At 35.7% G+C, this 17,274-nt stretch overlaps 2 protein-coding genes across 2 annotated transcripts; both read left to right on the forward strand.

Annotated features, from left to right (window-relative positions):
* The first annotated feature begins 2,452 nt into the window (after nucleotides 1-2,452).
* LOC139866768 (auxin response factor 5-like) lies at nucleotides 2,453-8,872 on the forward strand. Its single transcript, XM_071855057.1, has 12 exons — nucleotides 2,453-2,730; nucleotides 3,802-3,917; nucleotides 4,369-4,467; nucleotides 4,548-4,604; nucleotides 5,055-5,207; nucleotides 6,160-6,244; nucleotides 6,340-6,430; nucleotides 6,511-6,675; nucleotides 7,215-7,337; nucleotides 7,432-8,197; nucleotides 8,321-8,511; nucleotides 8,597-8,872. Exons 1-12 carry the CDS (start codon nucleotides 2,649-2,651, stop codon nucleotides 8,718-8,720), a joined length of 2,052 nt encoding a protein of 683 aa, XP_071711158.1. The 5' UTR covers nucleotides 2,453-2,648; the 3' UTR covers nucleotides 8,721-8,872.
* Nucleotides 8,873-14,270: 5,398 nt separating this feature from the next.
* Nucleotides 14,271-16,567, forward strand: LOC139868931 (peptidyl-tRNA hydrolase, chloroplastic-like). The gene is made up of 8 exons (XM_071857264.1): nucleotides 14,271-14,581; nucleotides 14,971-15,055; nucleotides 15,273-15,340; nucleotides 15,433-15,483; nucleotides 15,582-15,655; nucleotides 15,887-15,945; nucleotides 16,045-16,121; nucleotides 16,466-16,567. Exons 1-8 carry the CDS (start codon nucleotides 14,279-14,281, stop codon nucleotides 16,565-16,567), a joined length of 819 nt encoding a protein of 272 aa, XP_071713365.1. The 5' UTR covers nucleotides 14,271-14,278.
* The last annotated feature ends 707 nt before the right edge of the window (nucleotides 16,568-17,274 follow it).

Below are 17,274 nucleotides of genomic sequence, written 5' to 3' on the forward strand. Positions count from 1 at the left end.
CAATTTAATTTATGGATTTAAATGAATATTCCCTATTATACTAATACTATAATTATTCTTTACTTTACAACTTTAATCTTTACTTTGTACATGTTTTTTTTGGTCTTATATATATAAAAGTTGTAATAGTTAAAGGTATGACAGAACTTTACCTTATTTTATTTTTATCTATTAATGAAGATTGACTATTAATTTGGAACACTCAAAATGGAACACTGAACTACTAGGGTTAAGACTATTAAAGGGTCATATACTTTTTTTTTTGTCCCTATGTAGGCCATATACCCAAAAGAATACTATTATAGGCCATAAACTTTAAAAAAATGTGTTAATGTAAACCAACTTAACTTGTTGACCTGATAAATAAGGTTGTTCGTATGACTTTTTTTCTCGAAACTTTGACTTCGAAATTCGGATTCATTTCTTTGATTTAAGAGCTGTAAATTTACAAAAAGTTTCACGAAGAGATTTCGATCACATCTATATTTTTACATTTTGCTATAACCTCTCAGATTGATCCGGTGCTCAATTCGGGCACGACTTTCGGTGAAGGATGAACTCGAGATCAAACTCTATGAATTTGTTGTTGATTATCAGTTATGATGATGTGCGAAACTTCGTTTGATGTTATGATTCACTAATCCGAAGTCAATTCGTTAAGAGAATCATCGTTGATTGATTTTGTAGATTGAGCTTCAAAAAACGTATAATTTTTTTTGTTTCAATGTAAGCTATATACAAAAAAAAATACTAATATAGGTTATATATTTTCAAAAAGTGTATCGATGTAAACAAAAGGTGACCTGTTTAGCTGGTAATAGGTTACCTTTTGTTTACATCGATACACTTTTTGAAAGTATGTGACCTACATTAGTATTTTTTATTTTTTTTTTGGTATATGACCTACATCGAGATAAAAAAAAGTATATGACCCTTGAGTGGCGTTAACCCGAACTACTAATATGAAACGAATGGAGTAGAAATTACATTATCATCGATTCTTATATTCTTCAACGATTAAAAAAATTTGTAAATGTAGCTAGCAACGTATAGCTTCACCAACATTATAGAAGTGCAAATCAAAGTCTCACATACGAGAAACAAAAATGTATCCATATAAGTTTGAGGGGAACTCTCTCTACTACCAATTGAGTTTAGAACTGAAGAGACTTTTTGAGCTTATATTATAGGACATATTGTTAGGCTACACGATTCTATCAAACATATCTTTTATTTTTTACTTTTTCATTCTTCTTTTAAACTTTTTTTATTTATTGTTTTTTATCTTTAATAATAATTATAATTAATACTATTAAAATATATGATTTTAATAACATTAAAAAAAATTAGAGGTAACTGCCTTTATGAGTTTTTTATTTATTTTTTTGAACGGAAAACAACTTTTATTAACCTTCTAACAAGAAATAGAAGCAAAACACACAAACAACAATACAATACAATGTTTTAAGTGTAACAACAATACAATGTTGGCTTGCACAAAACTCGTCTAAATGTCTATACAAATGGATAAACATATAAACTTTTTTTTTTGTTTAGGATATTGGAGGAGGAGATTTTTTTATTGAAATGTAAGCGACTCAATCAAGTTATTATTTAATCGTCATTGACCCTTTAAACTTACCATTGCAAGTAGTGAAGTTTGAATTTGTGACGGATATTAGAGCCTTAGCTAATATGCTAGTAATGTCTATCTTCGCTATTTTAAAATAGAACTCGTGCCATATGTTTGGCCAACCCCCCTATGGTTTTATATTCGTTTAGTTGGATTGGATAAACTTTATAATACTCTCTATTCTATGCTATTAGTAAATACTCTAACTATTAAGGCACTCCCATCTGTATCTTTGACCTATAATGAATTAGTTTTCGTGAATCAATAAACCTCTATTCTTGTGTAAACTTTATTAATAATATAAATATAAATGTTAGTTTAATCATTATTCATCACACTTTGAACATGCAAATATGATCACCAACGCATACAAAAATCAGTGCACAAAAAAAAAAGTGAGAACTTTTTGTTTGTATGTGGAGTGAGAAAGAATGAAATTAGTATTATGACCACTTCCATACAAAGGTGATTTGTTTTTTCATGGAGGACCCCCTATGTATAATTCACAAATTCACAAATTCACAAATTCACACATTCACAAATTCACAAATTTATTTATATTAAAGATAGCACTCAATAAACAGAGCACTCTTTTGCTTTGATAACCGTGCTATGATGCAAATAAGCAAATAAACAAAAGAAAACACCCTTTCATTCTTCTTCTTTTTTCTTTTGTGTTTATGATTAGAGAAAGATAGGCCCACTTAAATTTGCAGATTTTTTGTTCTTTGGTTTTGGATTTATATAGCATGCTCTCTTTATCAACTTCTTGTTTCTTAGATTCCTCTGTTTTTTCTCCCATAAACAAACACTCAATTCTTGAAAAGTTTTTGTTTTCTTTTGCTTGTTTCTAACAAATGAATGGTTTTTCTAAATGGGATTTTTCAGTAACTAAGAATCTCAAGTGGGGTTGTCTGTTTTATGCGTGAAAGAATTTGGGTTGATTGATGTGAGAAAGTAGTTTGCATTGTTATATTTATTTGATGATAATTGAAGAGTCATTGCATAGTTTGAAATGAGCATGATTGAAGAGAAAACTGGGGTACAAAGTTTAGTTGAAGGCGTGAACTTGTTGAAGGAAATGCAAGATCATTGTGGTTAGTTTCTCCAATTTTTTGGTAGGATTTTTTTATTATGTAGGAAGATATATCATATTATGTTGAACCTAATACAATCTTGAGGTTTTACCAAAAAAACATGTTGCTTTGCTAATATGTTTTATTTATAAGTCTGCAATACTTGCTACACCTTTTTTTAGTACAAGTGCATAACAATGGTGTACTAGTAAGGCATGGGTATAACACTCGTTCACATTTACTCTTTGTTTCATAGCACAAGAGTCAATACCTTTTTTCCTCCGTTTCCAAATCCAATGCCGAGCCACCAGCGTTGGCGACTCCTTTCCGGCGGTACACCGCCGTTGCTGCTCACCGCCGCCCTTCAGTGTGGTCTCCACGACTTTGAATTTGCACCGAAACATTTTCCCAAATTTGACTTCAGCGTTAAATTTCATTGTCTCCCTATACACTTAAAATAGACACCGAACCCATTGTCACGATTCCTTATGCTCTCAATGAATAGAAAGAGTATTATACTTTTTGAGGTTTATCTTACCTTGTTGAGTTATAAAAGAAAGGAGAAAAAGTTATGCTATTTCCACATCGGAGATGCGAGTTCGAATCTTTGCACACACAATTAATTCTCAAGTTCACCCTCACATTACGTGAGATGCCTGGGTTGAGGTCACTAATTTAAATCTCTTCGTGAGAGAATATGTCTCATTAAAATAAGCCTAACTAGAAGGTTTTACTGGATTCGTTCACGGACCTCTACCCGGACACTGCCCGTATGGACGTGTTTCCGGGTACCGTCGATCGGGTTCGGGTTTCTGCCTGAACGTGTGTGTTACGTGCAAATGATGAGGGTCGTTGAAATAAATGATCCGTTGATGCTAAAATGACCGTTAAAAAAAGATTGTGATAATTAAGTAAAATTAAAAACACTGTTTTATAGAGTCAAAAGGGTCACGTGCTAACCAGATTAGACCCTGTACATCTTAGTTAAAATACTCACCTTCCAAATTCTAATAGTGATAGAGAGTGAAGAAAATAGTTGTTTATATTATTCAGGTCCTGTAATATATGGTTTTGTTTTTATCCAAATTGTAGGGGTAAAGAAGCCAATAATAAATTCAGAACTATGGCATGCATGTGCTGGACCACTGGTAACCATACCACAAATTGGAAGCCTTGTTTATTACTTCCCACAAGGACACAGTGAACAGGTTTGTTTGGTTTACATATAATTCATTATTCAGTATTAATGAATAATTGTACACTGTTGAGGTGTGCGAACAAACAACTTAATACAAAATTCTTTCATTGTTGGCCGTGAAGTAAAGTAGTATTCGATAACACCACTCAAATTCCTTTTGTCAATTTATTTTTACGCATTTACTTTATTCTTTTATTGATTTGATGGTGCAATTGTGTTTAATTTTTTGTGTCATTTGGGTCCAAAATTCCTAACATGTAGTTATATGGTACTCTTCTACAATCACTCTTTTGTTAGCTTGTATGAAACCGCCATAACTAATTATATTATAGCAGAGTGAAACTAGAAACTGATCATTGAGACTGATAACCATTTTCAAAACACACATGATACATAATCTCAAGTATTGTGAAATTAGACTGATTATTTGTGGTCGACTAACGTTCAAGTTGGCTTATTAGGTTGCAGCAACAACTAATAGAAGTGCAACAATGCAAGTTCCTAACTATCCTAATCTTCCTTCTCAGCTATTGTGCCAAGTTCTAAACACTACCCTACATGTAAATCTTCTAAATTTGTATTAAAGAATGTTTGTGTGTTACTTTTTTTCCTTAATATTTTCTTTTCATGGAATTAATAGGTGGACAAAGACACTGATGAGATCCATTCACAAATGAGCCTTCAACCTTTGAACTCTGTAAGTTCTTGCATAACTAAATATTTAGAATGTAGCAATTTCAAAAAATATAATTAATTAATAATATGTCGTTACGGGATGCTTCTTGTCTCAAACACGCCTAACCTTTTTCAAATCAATATCCGTTGAATTTTATGAAAATGTATTAAAAGTATTTTAAGGTCAGTTGAACCCACTTTGACCTGTTACCGGTGGCGGAACTTGAACTCGATCACAGATGGGGTTGTTGCCCAAACTTAAAAAAAATTCATTGACAGGGGGTAAACACTAATAAAAACCTTAATTTTTAGTAATTTTTTTTCTTTTAGTGTAATTTTTTTTTTTTTTTTTTTTGAAATCCAGATGGGGCGGGGGCACCTACCTGTCCCTTAAATGTTCCACCCCTGCCTGTTACCCAACCCGTTCATCTTGCCATTAGTGATGTAATTGATGAATATGATAATGTTTCAGGAAAAAGATGTTTTTCCCATATCGGATATTGAAATGAAGCCAAGCAGGCATCCATATGCGTATTTTTGCAAGAATTTGACCCCGAGCGATACTAGCACACATGGTGGCTTCTCCGTTCCTCGTAGAGCAGCCGAAAAGCTTTTCCCACAACTGGTTAGGTTTTGTTTTCGATATGGGCTATGCATTGTCACTAAACGGGTCAAACCAGTAAATCAACAACAATAAAAAGGTTCAGATTAGTTGAAAGTTGTTCAAAATATATTATTATTTAACTTGTGCAATATAGACAAACTAACTATTTGTTAAAATAAATTATATTATACTTTACTTATATACTAAACCTCCTCTCATTTTGTGCCGTTTCAGTTTTAACGAATTGTCGTTTTGAATTTGTAGTTATACTAAACCTCCTCCCATTTTGTGCCGTTTCAGTTTTAACGAATTGTCGTTTTGAATTTGCGTTCACACTACAAATGGTCCTCCAACTTTCGCACAAATTACACAACAACCCCTCAACTTTACACTTTTTCAGGGGTAAAAAACGTAAATTTATAATTTAATTAAAATAAAAAAACCTTACTCCACCCGAATTTATAACGGGCCCTATCTTCTCGCTCGGTGCGAGTTAAATTTTCCCGAGGCCACCGTTCAACTCGAAAAAATCTCACGAACCCAACGGGACTAACTATATACAAAACGGACATCGTTAAAAAAACACTAAATAACGGGCCCTATATTCACGCTCGATGCGAGTTAAATTTTTCCGAGACCACCGTTCAACTCGAAATAATTTTACGAACACAACGCGACTAACTATACGCGAAACGGACATCGTTAAAAAAAATAAATATTTCGGGCTATATTACATACATATATATACATATACAACACGACTAACTATACGCGAAACGGACATCGTATATCCAAATTGGACCGCGCGTCGAATACAACCGCAGCAACGCGCGGTCGGACTTTTTCTAGTTACTAAATATATGGACTAAAAGTGTTTTCACCCAACCTAACCAGTACTGAAAACCACCCATTTTAACTTGTTACCTGACCCGCCCATTATGTGACCCGCCCGTTTTAACATGTCATTTATCAGGATTTCTCAATGCAACCTCCAACACAAGAGCTTATCGTTCCAGATTTACATGGCCATACATGGAAATTTCGTCATATATATCGTGGTGAGCAACTGAGCATGCCATTTATTTTAAATGTTTCATTGTTTATAATCTAAAAGATAACATTCAACTTAAAGTTATGGTTTAATGTTACGCAGGGCAGCCAAAACGGCACCTTTTAACTACAGGATGGAGTTCGTTTGTTGGTGCAAAACGTCTTAAAGCAGGCGATGCAATTCTATTCATCAGGTAAGGGACAGCATTTTAAATCCTATAACCGCATATTTCAAACACGTTTTGATGTTGTTTGTACTACATTATTGAGGTAGGGATGAAAAATCACAATTATTATTGGGAATAAGACGTGCAAACCGTCAACAAACAGGTTCACCATCTTCGGTTTTATCTGCTGATAGCATGCACATAGGAGTTCTTGCTGCTGCAGCTCATGCTGCTGCTAATCGAAGCCCGTTTACAATATTTTACAATCCAAGGTAGTCTTGAATATCCCAATGATATAATACACGAAAATATAATAACTCCATTGTTATGTAGATAATCATATTTCTTGTAAAACCTCGTATGTAGAATATATTATTAATCAGCTATATATATACTACAATAGACCCTGATACCTAATTAAACCTGACGGAACCAAGCCCACATATTGGACTTTGGCCTACCCAGTGACTGATCTAGCAATGGTAGTCACTGGTTAAAAATCAATTTTTTTTCTACTAGATGGATTTTTTCGATGGTGTCACTTAACAAAATTTACACTGTCTACTACTATCACTAATTAAAAATCTAAATTTTTTTCCATTAGATCGCGATTTCACTGGTAGCACTTGCTACCGGTCAAAGTACACTTGCGCCTAACCTATCATCTAACACTCTCCATCAGTTTGAACGGCGAAATCGTGAAAGTTCGGAATGGAAGGAAAAACGCTAACAAATAAACAAAAGTGACTTTTCTTTTTCTTATTTATTGCACTGAATGATTGATATTCGTTGTTTATTCACTATTTTGTAGGGCTTGTCCTTCCGAATTTGTAATCCCGTTGATTAAGTACCGAAAGTCCGTAAGTGGAATCCATCTTTCGACAGGTATGAGGTTTGGAATGATGTTTGAAACCGAAGAATCTGGAAAACGCAGGTAATTTTTCACATTTTTTCGCTTCAAAGCCTGACTTTTCGGTAAGGATCAGAAACTATTCAAATGTGAAACGGTTGTCTTGTTATTCATGTAGGTATATGGGCACAATTACAGGCATAAGTGATGTGGATCCAATAAGGTGGCCCGGTTCGAAATGGCATAATCTTGAGGTACAGTGGGACGACCCAGGGTGCGGTGATAAGCAAAATCGAGTTAGTCCATGGGACATCGAGACTCCCGAAAGTCTTTTCAGTTTTCCTTCACTCTCAAATCTTAAACGACCCTTCAGTACTATCTTCACAACAGAACCGACCCAATGGGGTAATGTGGGTACCCGCCCGTTTGTCAACTGTACCATCCCATCAATATCTAACCAATGGTCAGAACAGTTAGTCAACATGTTAACAAAAACTCAAACAGTTAACAGTATTTTCCCCATTTCACCTATTACTCAAAAAACCGAACATTCACCTCCCGAGCCTACTTTAAATGAGGTGCCGATTCTTAACGAGCTGTCTACTGTCGAGCAGCTCGATCCGTCTCTTTGTGGTTTATTCCCTATCCCCGGGCATGAAACCTGGGGTCCACACGAAGATGTTTATAGTTGTATTAATTTTGAGGTTAGTAATGGCGGTGGCTCAGTTGTAAATCCATCAGCCTCGAGTGTGATGCTGAATGAATTTAAAGATAGTGATTCGTGTAATCCATGTGATAATTTAGTCAACAAGTGTAGTTTGACCAGAGATGTTCAGTCACAGTTAACGTCATCTAGCAACGAAGAGTTAACTGACACTGGAATCGTGAAGAATGGCTCGTGGAAACAAGTAGCCCCACCTCTACGTGTGAGAACCTATACAAAGGTGAGAATTTTGACCCATTTGACCCATTACAAACAACCTCATCAAACTCCCCGATTGTTATGTGGAGTTGTGTTTTGATGATACAATTTGCAGCCCCTAAATAAACTGTAATTTTTGTTGCAGATTCAAAAGGCGGGATCAGTAGGTAGATCAATAGATGTTTTGAGTTTCAAGAACTACGATGAACTGTGTAGTGAAATTGAAAGGATGTTTGGGCTCGAGGGGTTACTTAACGATTCGTTAGGTTCTGGATGGAAGTTGGTGTACGTGGATTACGAGAATGATGTTCTTCTTGTTGGTGATGATCCATGGGAGTAAGTTTTATTTAAAAAAAAAATAAAAAATTGTTTGTGACTGCTTTGATTTAGTGCTAATTTTGATTTGATGGGTTAAATGTAGGGAATTTATTGGGTGTGTTCGATGCATTAGGATTTTATCGCCTTGTGAAGTTAGGCAGATGGGCGAAGAGGGTATGCAGCTTCTGAACAACAGTGCAGCAGCATTGGAGGCGCTAATCACGTGAAGTTTATTGTAGTATGATCACTTGGATTCTAATTTGTTCGTGATATAGACATATAGGGGTACAAGCTTTGTAATATATGAATGCTAGTTTATTCATGCTAGAATAGTAGGATTTAGGTGATTAGATCAGATGATAATGTATATTAGCTTATGTGTAGCTGTCAAATATGGTGGCTTGGTAGGTGTATTTGTGGTCAAATACTCAAATGTATTTGATGGTATATGTGATACAATTAAGACTTTCATGCCATGCAAACTTCACCAACCTCAATCTCATTTACTATAAATAGAGGTATGAGATGGTTCATTTTATTCATCCCAAAATTACAAGATTACTTATATACTAAAAGAAATAATTAGAGAGTTTGTGAGTAATCTCCTAATTACAAGAGATATAAAGATTAGTATTTATCCTTGTAATTAGAGAGAAAGTGTAATTCCTATTTTTCTTATTAGTGAAACGTTTCTTTCCTTGCCCGTGGTTTTTACCCTATTGGGGTTTTCCACGTTAAATCTTGGTGTTCCTTTATTGTCATTATTTCGAGTATTACTAGCGGTTTGCTATAATTCGGTGTCGCTTTTCTCAACAAGTGGTATCAAGAGCTAAGGTTCTAATATCTAGTGTGTATTAATCTACTTATCGTATGCTCTGTGGTTGCCACTGGAGTGGATCGTCCACATCAGAAAATAAGTAAGATTAATTTCACTCGATAAAAGTTCTCGGGTACTATTTCTCAAGAAAAATAATATTGTCGAAAAGAAGATTGTAATTATAGCAATGTCTACGAAATTTGAAATTGAAAAGTTCAACGGGAGTAACTTCTCGTTATGGAAACTAAAGATGAAAGCTATCCTGAGAAAGGATAAGTGTTTGGCGGCCATCAGTGGACGTTCCGCCGAAGTCACTGATGAAAAATGGGAAGAAATAGACGGCCAGGCTATCGCAAATCTTCATCTGGCACTAGCAGATGGCGTTTTGTCTAGCATAGAAGAAAAGAAGACGGCGAAAGAGATTTGGGATCACCTCGTAAAATTGTACGAGACCAAATCACTCCACAACAAGATATTCCTTAAGAGGAAACTTTATGCGCTACGCATGAATGAATCTACTTCAGTTAATGAGCACATTAATTCTTTGAATACTCTATTTTCTCAACTCGCTTCATTAAGCTGCAATATAGAGCCAAAAGAACGTGCTGAACTTTTACTTCAGAGTCTACCTGATTCATATGATCAACTCATTATTAACTTAACCAATAATGTTCTCTCGGAGTATCTAGTCTATGATGAAGTTGCGGCTGCTATTCTAGAAGAAGAAAATCGGTGCAATAACAAGGAGGACAAACAGGCCGGTTCACGACAAGTGGAGGCCTTATTGGTGTCAGGAGGGTGATCAACGGAACGTGGCCCAAGTGGGAGTCACAATCACGGTAAACCAAAGTCTAAAAAGAAAAAGACCTATACATGCTACAATTGTGGCAAGAAAGGTCACCTGAAGAAGGATTGTCGAAGTTTAAATAACTCAAATCCTCAAGGAAATATTGCAAGCACTTCAGATGATGGGACTGCTTTGATTAGTGAGGCAGTGGTAGCAAATGAAGGCAGAAAGACATTTGTTGATGTCTGGTTATTTGACTCGGGAGCTACTTTTCACATGACCCCTAGAAGAGAATGGTTCAAACAATATGAACGTATCTCAGGAGGATCTGTATACAGTTGTAATGATCATAAACTAAAGATCATTGGAATTGGAGATATCATTTTGAAGATGCATGATGGTACAGTTCGTACTATTCAAGGTGTGCGACACGTGGGGGGTTTGAAGAAGAACTTATTGTCTTTAGGACAATTGGATGATCTTGGTTGTAAGATGGTGATACATGAGAAGATCATGATAATCAAGAAAGGCGCGGTTGTACTTATGAAAGGAGAAAAGGTGGGTGCTAATTTATACATTCTGAAAGGCGAGACGGTACAGGAATCGGAAGCATCTGTTGCTTCGAATAGTTCAAGTGATAAAGTTGCTATGACATGGCATCAAAAGCTTGGACACATGTCTGAACAAGGTATGAAGATTCTTGTGGAAAGAAATCTTATTCCTGGTCTTACAAAGGTATCGCTACCTTTCTGTGAGCATTGTGTAATCAGCAAGCAGCATCGCCTGAAGTTTAACACATCAAATTCTAGAAGTAAATTGATTCTAGAATTGGTTCACTCTGATGTGTGGCAAGCACCAGTTCAATCCCTAGGAGGAGCAAAGTATTTTGTATCATTTATTGATGATTACACTAGGAGATGTTGGGTGTACCCAATCAAGAGAAAGGCGGATGTGTTTGAAGTTTTCAAAGTTTACAAAGCGCGGGTTGAACTTGAATCTGGTAAAAAGATCAAGTGTTTGAGGACAGATAATGGAGGAGAATACACTGGTGATGAATTTGATAGGTTTTGCAAACAAGAAGGTATCAAAAGGCAGTTCACGACAGCATACACTCCTCAACAAAACGGAGTGGCAGAGCGGATGAACAGAACCTTGTTAGATAGAACAAGGGCGATGTTGGCAACTGCAAGTTTGGGAAAATCATTCTGGGCAGAAGCAGTAAGTACTGCCTGTTACGTGATAAATCGGTCACCATCAACTGCAATTGAGTTGAAATCGCCGATGGAAATGTGGACTGGAAAACCAGTTAATTATTCTGACCTTCATGTATTTGGAAGTCCTGTGTACGCAATGTACAATTCTCAAGAAACGACAAAGTTGGATCCGAAGTCCAGAAAGTGTTTGTTCTTGGGGTATGCTGATGGAGTTAAGGGGTATCGCTTGTGGGACCCCACTGCCCACAAAGTAGTCATCAGCAGAGATGTTGTCTTTACAGAAGACAAAGATCTTGAAGATGTTAGCACTTCAAAAGAAACTATACCGATACAGGTGGGTAATGAATTTCATAAAGATTCTTCTGAAGCAGTACCAGAGCACGATGAAAATCAAGTAGTCGTTGATGAAGCTCCAGCGACTCGTATTTCTAATCGGGAAAGAAAACGTCCAGGGTGGCACTCGGATTATATTATGGAAAGTAATGTTGCATATTGTCTTCTAACAGAGGAAGGAGAGCCAACAACTCTTCGCGAGGCACTAAATCATTCAGATGCATCTCAGTGGATGACAGCTATGCAGGAAGAAATTGAAGCTCTTCATAAAAATAAAACATGGGAACTTGTGCCATTGCCGAAAGGTAGAAAACCTATTGGAAATAAATGGGTGTATAAGATCAAGCGAAATGGCGATGATCAAGTGGAGCGGTATCGTGCAAGACTGGTGGTTAAAGGATATGCTCAGAAAGAAGGTACGGACTTTAATGAAATATTTTCTCCTGTGGTTCGACTTACAACAATTCGAGTAGTTCTAGCGATGTGTGCTACATTTGATTTGCATCTAGAGCAGCTAGATGTGAAAACTGCATTTCTTCATGGAAATCTTGAAGAAGAAATTTATATGCTTCAACCAGAAGGTTTTGAACTACAAGGAAAAAAGAACTTGGTTTGCAGGTTAAAGAAATCTCTGTATGGTCTCAAACAGGCGCCGAGATGCTGGTATAAGAGATTTGATTCTTTCATAATGAGCCTTGAATATAACAGACTTTATGCAGACCCTTGTGCATATTTCAAGAGGTTTGGGGACAATGATTTTGTCATTTTGCTGTTATATGTAGACGACATGTTGGTTGCAGGCCCCAACAAAGATCGTATTAATAAGCTGAAGGCTCAATTGGCTAGGGAGTTTGAAATGAAAGACTTGGGTGCCGCAAACAAGATTCTAGGGATGCAAATTCACCGAGACAGAGATAATAGGAAGATTTGGCTTTCTCAAAAGAATTATTTGAAGAAAGTCTTGCAGCGCTTCAATATGCAAGATAGTAAGCCAATCTCAACCCCACTTCCTACTAATCTCAAGTTATCCTCCGTTATGTGTCCTAGCAGTGAATACGAGAGAAAGGAGATGTCTCGCGTACCGTATGCATCAGCAGTGGGAAGTTTAATGTTCGCAATGATATGTACAAGACCAGACATTGCACATGCAGTGGGAGTAGTTAGTCGGTACATGGCGAATCCTGGTAAAGAGCATTGGAATGCGGTAAAGAGGATCCTTAAATACATCAAGGGAACCTTAGATGTTGCATTATGTTATGGGGAACCAGAATTTATTGTCAAAGGGTATGTTGATTCAGATTATGCAGGTGATATCGATAAAAGTAAATCTACCACTGCATATGTTTTCAAACTTTGTGGTGGAACAGTAAGCTGGGTTTCAAAACTGCAGTCAGTTGTGGCAACGTCAACAACAGAAGCAGAATATGTAGCAGCTACTCAAGCTACTAAAGAGGCAGTATGGTTGAAGATGTTGTTGGAAGAACTCGGGCACAAACAGAAGAATATCACTTTATTTTGTGACAACCAGAGTGCCTTGCATCTTGCAAGGAATCCGGCATTTCATTCGAAAACAAAGCATATACGAGTTCAGTATCACTTCGTTCGTGAGAAAGTGGAAGAAGGAACCGTGGATGTGCAGAAAATTCATACTGACGACAATGTGGCCGATTTTCTAACAAAGTCAATCAACCGTGACAAGTTTATTTGGTGCCGTTCCTCATGCGGCCTAGTAGAGACGTAAGCAACATCATTGGCAAGGAAGAATTATCGTGTGAAGATTGATTGAGCTTCAATCGAATTTTCAAGTGGGAGATTGTCAAATATGGTGGCTTGGTAGGTGGATTTGTGGTCAAATACTCACATGTATTTGATGGTATATGTGATACAATTAAGACTTTCATGCCATGCAAACTTCACCAACCTCAATCTCATTTACTATAAATAGAGGTATGAGATGGTTCATTTTATTCATCCCAAAATTACAAGATTACTTATATACTAAAAGAAATAATTAGAGAGTTTGTGAGTAATCTCCTAATTACAAGAGATATAAAGATTAGTATTTATCCTTGTAATTAGAGAGAAAGTGTAATTCCTATTTTTCTTATTAGTGAAACGTTTATTTCCTTGCCCGTGGTTTTTACCCTATTGGGGTTTTCCACGTTAAATCTTGGTGTTCATTTATTGTCATTATTTCGAGTATTACTAGCGGTTTGCTATAATTCGGTGTCGTTTTTCTCAACAGTAGCGTGTTCTTTTACTCTACTATTATCAATACAACCTGGAGTTATGGTGTAACAATCCGTTTCGCGTTGATTTAGATATAAAAATAGAGCTATAGTTCGTCTTTATCATGATATAAATTTAGTCATGATTAATGTTGTTGGTTCGTTTTGGTATGTTTTGGTTTGTTTAGTCGTGTGAAATTTCAGTGGCTTTACCTTTGTTGTATTTTGTACGAGTTCGTGTTGTGCCCGTATTTGGTTCTTCGGCTGTTTGGTTTGTTTTGTGATGATGAAGTGTTTCCTTTGTTGTAAAGTTTTTTATTTTTTTTTGGGAAAAAAAGTAACATGGAATTTAAATAAGCTTAAACCAAACAACCCTTGTATGTGTTTGTGATTGGCTACAACCACCATGAATATTACCACCGGAATACTATCATCATTGCGCCCATTATCATCACATTCATCAACCCTAATTAAATTTAACCGCTGTAACCAATTTTTAATTTCATCGTTTACCTCATCATATGAAACCAAAAAACTTCAATCTAATTGGAATTCAACTTTTTGGAGAAGTAATTCAATGCGTTCATCATCTGCATCACCGTCGGTTGCCGGAGAACCGACGGAGGATAACAAGCCTCCAAAGCAATATCCGTGGTTGATTGTTGGTCTTGGAAACCCTGGAAAATTGTACAACCGTACAAGGCACAATGTCTGTAATTTTTCTTTCTATACATATACATATATTTGGTTGCTTTATGATTTTGGATGAGGGTTTAGGTTTTTAATTGCATAGGTTTTATTTATGTATTCAGTTGTGTATAAGGGAGTGTTTGATTAACCTTATGTTGCTGTTTTATTGATTTACTGAAATTTAAGAAAGCCATTAAGTTAACTTTCATGGGCTTATGAGCTTTTAAGCTTCAGATAACACGTAAGATCAAGTTGATGGTCAAAAAAGAGCTTAATCAAATTCAATTTTAGCATATATATATATATATATATATATATATTTTAGATATATGTGATTGGTAAGTCGTCTTATTGCTTTTTGAGTATTTGTAAAAAGGTGTGAACCATTATGATTATGGATACTTGCAGGTGGGGTTTGAAATGGTGGATGCTATAGCAGAAGCTGAGGGTATCTCACTGAGCAGTGTCTCCTTCAAAGCTTTATTTGGGAAAGGTTCGTTCGTTAAGTTTATTATTCGTTCTTTATGTTTGTTTGGCAATACTTATTGTTTCATAATCATATGAGTTATGATATTTTTTTATTAAACTCGGTTATGGTCTATTAAAGTTTCAGCATTGAAACGGCCCAAATCTTTTTATGATGCTATGTATCTTATTATGGAATATGTGAATCTAGTAACTTAACAGAGTCGTCTTCTATTTCTCTTTAGGGTCTATTGGGAACACGACATTGTTGCTTGCTAAGCCACAAACTTTCATGAATGTTAGCGGTGAGTCTGTAAGTAAGCTCATTGGATTGTACAATTGTTTATTTTATTTTATTTATTTGTGTTTAATGCAATTTATTGACTTCTCGATTTCATGTAAAAGGTTGGAGCAATTGTTTCTTTCTATAAGATTCCACCAAAGCAAGTACTTGTGGTGAGGTCTCTGTTATTATTTTTATTTTAATTTAATATTAATATTATTCTGCATAGCATTCCTTTCTAGTATGTTTACGTTCGTGATGTCACTTGCAGATATACGATGACTTAGATTTGCCTTTTGGAAAGTTGAGGTTATTGCCGAAAGGTGGACATGGGGGTCACAACGGGTAATTGTCATGCAATTATCACTTGCTTTTTACATCTTTTATTTCTTAGTTTTTTTTTTTTTTTTTTTTTTTTTTTTTTTTTTTTTTCCTTGAGTTAGGACCTGCTACTTTCTTAGTTAAATGTTTGACCTGATAGCATAAGTATAGAACCCAAGTTGACCCATTTTCTCGTAAAGTGGTTGAAGCTACCCCGTTTAGTAAATGATTTTGATGGTGTTTATGGTCTTGAAGGATGAAGAGTGTGATTAATCACCTAAAAGGGAGCCGTGACTTTCCCCGTTTAAGAATAGGTTGGTTGACCATCTCCTTCATTATTTTTACCATTTATTTTTATAATATATGTTTATTATTTATTATTTATTGAGCAAATAGTTGGTCCACCTATGTAGGCATTGGGAGGCCTCCAGGCAAGATGGAAGCTGCTAGCTACGTTCTTCGACGATTTAACAAACAGGAAAGTGAAGAGGTATGACGCACATAGCACTTGCCTATAGCAAACAAATCAGTTAGAGCTGGCAATTTCTTATGAATGGATCGGTTTGGTTCATGTTTTATCTTTAATGGCTCAGATACGTAAAAAAAATCCAGTTCAAAATAGGATCAGGTCAAATGGTTGAAAACTGAAAGGGTATTTAGAAGGCATAAAAATCTTGAGTATATCAAAAATTTAGACCAAGGTTTTTGGATCGGCTCAACCTGAACAAAAAGTTAACCATTTTGATGCGAGCTTGTTACCTAACCCGCCCATTTTGCCACGTATAAAGCTAAGTGAAAGGCTGAATGATGGATCCTCATTGTGTTATTTTGCAGCTGGATTTTACGTTTCAAACCGGCATTGTTCGAATGCTATTACTCCAAGGTTTAGATAAGAGTGCAACATTTGTGAATAGTCAAAAGCCCTTAAAAGTATAATTATAGAACATCACTAGTTCATGAAATTTCTATTTAAGAGAAGAGGCGATGAAGGTATATATGGGACAAACTATGGTTAACACTTTCCCTGTCAAGTATCAGCCAACGATTTTGGGTGACTGATTTGTTTTTGTGAGATAATGCGTGAGTACGTTGGGACATATTCTTTAAAAGCTATAGACTAGCAACAAATCATGATCTTAATTTTTTTTTTTATTAAGTTTTATGGAAAGTATGTATATGTTATAGGTATTGTACTAACGCATGAATGCAAATGCTATCACATACTACTTCCCATAGAACTTAATAAAAATAAAAATTAACGATCTTATTATTATTAAGTTTAGTTATGGATGTGGTCTTATTTCACAATGTGGTGAACCTACATGGTGTGCTAGGTTAAACTCCTTTATTATGTTGTGATTGTAATGTTCGTTAGTGCATTCCTAGTGTTGCAGATTATGGGGAGGACACTTACGTTTGCAAACTTCGACATACATTTTGGGGGATGATATAGGGCAACATAGACAAGTTTGAACTTTATTACGTTATAAATCTATTGTGACAAAAAATGGTTGATAGCTGGCAACCCTACCGGCTCAATCGGCTGATATACATAACGTGAGGGTATACTTGATTTACTTGGTGGTTGTCGTTTTGACCTTTTTCTTATTGTGCCAAAGATACACTCACTCATTACCAATTGA

Source organism: Rutidosis leptorrhynchoides, chromosome 9 (assembly GCF_046630445.1).
Source record: "Rutidosis leptorrhynchoides isolate AG116_Rl617_1_P2 chromosome 9, CSIRO_AGI_Rlap_v1, whole genome shotgun sequence".
Lineage (NCBI taxonomy): Eukaryota > Viridiplantae > Streptophyta > Magnoliopsida > Asterales > Asteraceae > Rutidosis > Rutidosis leptorrhynchoides.